Raw genomic sequence first — 5,245 nt, forward strand, 5'->3', positions numbered from 1 at the left:
TAGTAAAACAATTAGAGGAGTCATCTAAGACAGCCACTACGGTATCTGTTACAATATTATACAATTTATGCTGAAGAAACACTTACTTATCAGTGTTTTTCATTGAAACATTGACAAGATGTCAAATATTTTCTGTGTTAACCAGGTGATAAAAACATGTTTTTTTTTAATAATATTATGATATAGGAAATGTAGTTCATTTGTTCAGAACTGACAGCATGTGCCTTCTGTATTCATGAACAAGGTTGATTCAAATCCATATAATAAAATGTTATAAAAGCATATAGAAAACATTTAGAATTCATTTTTAGGATGTGAAGTTGCCCTAGCAATATAAATGAAGTAGATACCAATTGGGGAAAAAATTCCTTCCCAAACACAGAAATCAAAATCAATCCCTGTTCCATCCCGAAAAACTAGTTAGCCATATTTTTTTTACTTTCAAAAATGACATTCAGGCCCTTCTTTAACATGTACAAGTTTTTGACCATCACAACTTCCTATGTCTTTTTTTATAAGGAACATTAGGGCCCTAAAAGTTTCAGGGGGCAGTACTTCTGACAGTAAATATTTTCAAAGAAGGCTATGTGGCAATACCACGTTCATTTGTTGCACACATTTTTTGAAGGAGATTTGGGCGGCACTGCAACATGATGCATGGCATATAGAGCCGAGGCTGAAGATAGAAGAGAAGAGGCTGCAAGCAGGAGTGGGGAGAGGTAAGTGATGCAGCCAGGTTCTCCCTGGTTTTGCATTCTGGTTTTAACAACCAGATCACAAAACCAAAAATAAGTGGTGGCGCCAAACCGGTTCTGCTCCTAGTAGAGCAGAAAACAACAGGTTTCCTGATCTACCACTCACAAACTTGTAGACCACAGGCCTGTTATCGGAACCCCAAACTGGGTTCATCATCTTGATTGTCAAGCGGTGCCAAATTATGTATAGTTGTATGTATATATATATACATATAATGAGCTCATGTGGAAATTAACCAACCTGACACACACAATTGGTGAAATCAGCAAGTTCCCTTTTATTGTACATCGCATAAGATTTTATACAGTAAAATAAATGGTCGTGTCCATTTTAATGAACCATGCCCAACAATTTATGATTACGATTTATCATTGGCGGGATGAGTTCCTTGACCCTCCCACTTTAATCATCTCTATATCTCTATAAGCAATCATTGTGATATTCCTTATAGGGCCTTAATCTTAACAGTTTCCGTTAGTCCTAAAAATAATCATGGCAAAGATCATTTGTCAGCTTATGTTAGGTTTCACCCTTGGCCTAGATATCTAGATTCAGACAACTCTCCTTTGCCCCCCTTCTGCCCTGGGTCAGTTATGCTGACACAAGGTGTCTGATACTTCAATGGCTAGAATCGAAAGAGGAAGGAGAGGGAGAGTTGTGAAATCATATGGTGTAATGCAAGCAGCTCTTTCTGCAAATCTTTATATTTTTAGAATAAGCCAAGCTGAATATAAAATGTTCTCCATATCTCTTAAAGGGACATTGGATATCGATCACATTTCCCCCCTTTTGTGATTTAACACAATAACATGTTCAATGCCTGTATTTCAGTTTGAGAACAAACTGCTGGACTTTTAATTCTCTTTAATTCTCCTTCTCTTCACCAGATTCCAGGTCATATAAACAAGCCATTGTGTTAAACATCACAACATCCTAGTTTCTCGCATATGCTGAGTGAGGTTCAATTGATCGTATACCTCCTCAGTGGGGGCCATGTCCACATACGTTCCTCCTCTCTCAGGAGTACCCTTTCTTACACAATAAACAATCAGTTTGTACAATGCATAGAGGCTTAAGCAAATCAGGACTGCCTGAAACATGAAATGCAGAATTCCCACGATCCATCCCTTAACACCTTTGAACCAGTTTGCAGGATTCAAGAATGACAAAGTGTCGGACCACCAACTATCTTGTTTCTTTGCATGCTCTTTTTCCCAATTTTCTCTCATTTCTTGGATTTTCTTGACTCCTGCATGTACCTGGAGATTCCCCTCTGGATCAATGTAATGACAGCAAGTAGGCCCTATCACCTGGCACATACCACCCTGAACCGCAGTCAAGTAGTCCAATACTATTGTAAGCTGGTTCATGACTACTATCAGTTGTCCTTGTATAGTGTTAGTCTCATTCAGCAAATCTAAGATGTCATATATTTGCTCATCCAGATAGTCAGTAGACTCGACCAGTTTATCCCATGTCTGCATCACCATTGGCCATAGAAATATTGTGCTACCAATCTTATCTCCTGCGCTCATGGACACTAAATGGGGTCTTCCACCTCTCCGAAGTTGGTTATCTTTGGCCCTTTTATTTATTATGTGTCGAGGTGGTCCCTGTCTGTTTTTGGCGAACATTTCCAACTCAACAGTGCTGTGTGATATTATAAAAGTTGCGGGGGTAAGTCGTGCCAGTGTGCATGTTCCACTGCTGCCTGTGGGGATCCATTTGTAAGCATTCCCTCCACACACCCAAAACAAATCCCTTGGCAACTGCCACAAGTTAGAATGTCCCAATACACCTCTGTGAGCATAGTCTACCAACCTAGTGACATTTGCCAAGATACACCACTTATCTGCCGACCCTAGTGGGGAACAATAACCAGCATGCGGATTACCACAAACTGTGGTCTTGGGTGTGTAGGGGACAGACTCATCGCACTCCATGTTGTGGGCCTGTATTTTACAGCTCTCCTCATTCCCACTTGGGAACAGACTAGCATATGGCCATGAAACATTATGTATGTATCTTTCGACATACAGGGGGTTAAAAGCATTAGCTATGTATCTGGATTCTAGACTTCTGTCAAAGCTGATCTGAATTCTGTCCTCAGGTATCTTTCCCAGGTCTAGAGTTCCCACAACATCTCTGGGCACCCACCCAATTCCGTCATGCACAAGGATCTGAGTACGTCCCGAAACTGCAGTCATGTTCATCTGCCACCATGGTGAGGTCACCCACCCTGCTATGGGTAATGGGACACTTACATTTGCTATCTCCCCCCATCTAGGATCATTAAAATGAAACACATCATCCTCACATTTAACGTTGAACAGTTCAGTTTCTGTCAGGGGAGTGGCTAAATAAGGCATAGTGGCGGCAGATACTGGACTATGAGTGCAAATCCAACAGTCCTTTGGCTTCTTCTCTGGTTCCATGTCCTTTATCAGAACCTGATGGTGCTTTATCAACTTGTTGTCCCATTTGTCCTTAAGAACGTCATTTAATGAAGACACCACCGAGGCAACAATTAGGATCATCAGGTATTTCTTCAACATCCTTCCTCTTGGGCCGTCACCTTCTTGCAGTGGCTGGCGTGCACCCAGTTAGGCCTCCCTTGCAGTTTCACAGCTGTGCTGGTCATCAACAGGACCTGGAATGGACTGTCGTACCGTGGCTCCAGAGCCCTTCTCACGTGTCTCTTTATCACCACCCAATCTCCTGGCTGGAGGGGATGAGAACCTGGAACTGCTTCAGGATCTGGAAGGGAAGAGAAAACTCGGGAATGTATATTAGTTAATTGTTTCTGTAAAGTTATCACATAGTCTGTCATCACACCATATTGCATCTGGAGCAATTGTGGAAAATACAATCCCAACCTAGGGGCTGTCCCAAAAAGAATCTCAAATGGACTCAGACCTGTCCTCTTATCTGGCGTGTACCTTACCGAGAAGAGTGCTAGGGGAAGGCACTCAGTCCAAGGCTTACCTGTATCAGCCATGGCCTTTTGAATTTTTGACTTCAAGGTACCGTTCAACCTCTCTACTCTACCACTACTCTGTGGATGGTACGGAGTATGAAAGGCTTGTTCTATCCCTACTGCCTTGAGAATAGATGTCATGATTTTCCCTGTGAAATGAGTTCCATTGTCACTTTCAATAGTCTCTGGTACACCATACCTGCACACAATTTCTGACAGAAGTTTCTTTGCCGTGACTTGCGCCGTGGCGTTGGGTACAGCATAGGCCTCAGGCCAACCTGAAAAGATGTCCACACACACCAAAACATATTCATAGCATCCCACCTTTGGCATCTGAATATAATCGATCTGCAGTCTTTGAAAAGGATACATTGGACGCGGCGTGTGTTTCCTAGGTGATTTCACCATTCTGCCTTGATTGTTTAAGGCACATATCATACATGCCTGACTGAAAGCTGCTGCAGCAGTGCTGAATCCAGGGGCAAACCAGTGAGCACTTACCAAGTCATTCATTGCAGTCTTAGATTGGTGTGTCACTCCGTGTGATACCTGAGCCATCATAGGATAGAGTGTCCGAGGCAAGCAAAGTTTATTGTCCTTTTGCCAAAGTCCATCCACTCTCTCTGTGGCCCCTTTCCGCTGCCATTGCTGGAATTCTTCTTGAGAAGCTTGTTTCTGTAAAGTCTTAAGTAAAGCAGGGGAGACTGTTATGTCCGTAGCAGCAGCTACCATTACCTGTGGCGTTGTATAGGTGGCTGCAGCCCTCTTAGCAGCTTGGTCTGCTCTGTCATTCCCCCTCCTGGTAGACGTATCAGCTTTGCTATGACTTTTAACTTTCACCACAGCTACTTGTTCTGGTAACAATAAACAGTCCATCAGATATTTTACACTTTCAGAGTTTTTAATCGGCTTACCACCAGATGTCAAGAAGGATCGGGCCTTCCAAATAGGTCCATAGTCATGAGCAATGCCAAAAGCATATCTGGAATCCGTGTAAATGTTTGCTGATTTACCTTCCGCTATCTTGCAGGCCTCTGCCAGGGCTCTGAGTTCTGCTTCCTGAGCTGACATATGAGGTGGTAAGGGTTCAGCTCTCACAACATCATGCTCTGTTACCACAGCATACCCTGTATAAAACTTTCCCTCAATACCATACCTCGATCCATCCACAAAGAGTTCAAACTCAGGGTTAGCTAAAGGGTGGTCTGTAACGTGTGAAAAACCCACTGTCTCTTGCGCCATAAGGGCCAAACAATCATGAGGCTCTGACATTTCAGGGTCTATCTCCTCCTCCCCCCCTTGCTCCATAGGCAATAAGGTTGATGGATTAATTGTATTGCATCGTGTAAATGTGACATTTGATGGCATAAGTAATGCATGTTGTATGCGGAGGTGTCTAGCATGTGATAAATGTCATGGTTGCACTTGTGATAATACGGCAGTAATGTCATGTTGTGCCAAAACAAGAAGAGGATAATCCAACACAATATCTGCTGACTTGTCTAAGAGTAA

The 5,245-nt window shown here is 42.7% G+C and overlaps 1 protein-coding gene across 1 annotated transcript; it reads right to left on the reverse strand.

The window, feature by feature from the left end:
* Positions 1–3,304: 3,304 nt before the first annotated feature.
* Positions 3,305–5,023, reverse strand: LOC142201160 (uncharacterized). The gene is made up of 2 exons (XM_075271987.1): positions 3,742–5,023; positions 3,305–3,513 (listed from the first exon to the last, which is right to left on the reverse strand). The coding sequence occupies exons 1-2, from the start codon at positions 5,003–5,005 to the stop codon at positions 3,305–3,307; spliced, it is 1,473 nt and encodes a 490-aa protein (XP_075128088.1). The 5' UTR covers positions 5,006–5,023.
* Positions 5,024–5,245: the final 222 nt, after the last annotated feature.

The sequence above is a fragment of the Leptodactylus fuscus genome, chromosome 4 (genome assembly GCF_031893055.1).
Source record: "Leptodactylus fuscus isolate aLepFus1 chromosome 4, aLepFus1.hap2, whole genome shotgun sequence".
In the NCBI taxonomy this organism is placed as follows: domain Eukaryota; kingdom Metazoa; phylum Chordata; class Amphibia; order Anura; family Leptodactylidae; genus Leptodactylus; species Leptodactylus fuscus.

Coding starts and splice junctions, on each gene's coding strand:
- LOC142201160 (XM_075271987.1), bottom strand. CDS start 5,005: ATGTCAGAGCCTCATGATTGTTTGGCCCTTATGGCGCAAGAGACAGTG. Junction 3,514..3,741: donor AAAGGCCATGGCTGATACAG/GTAAGCCTTGGA, acceptor CTTCCCTTCCAG/ATCCTGAAGCAGTTCCAGGT.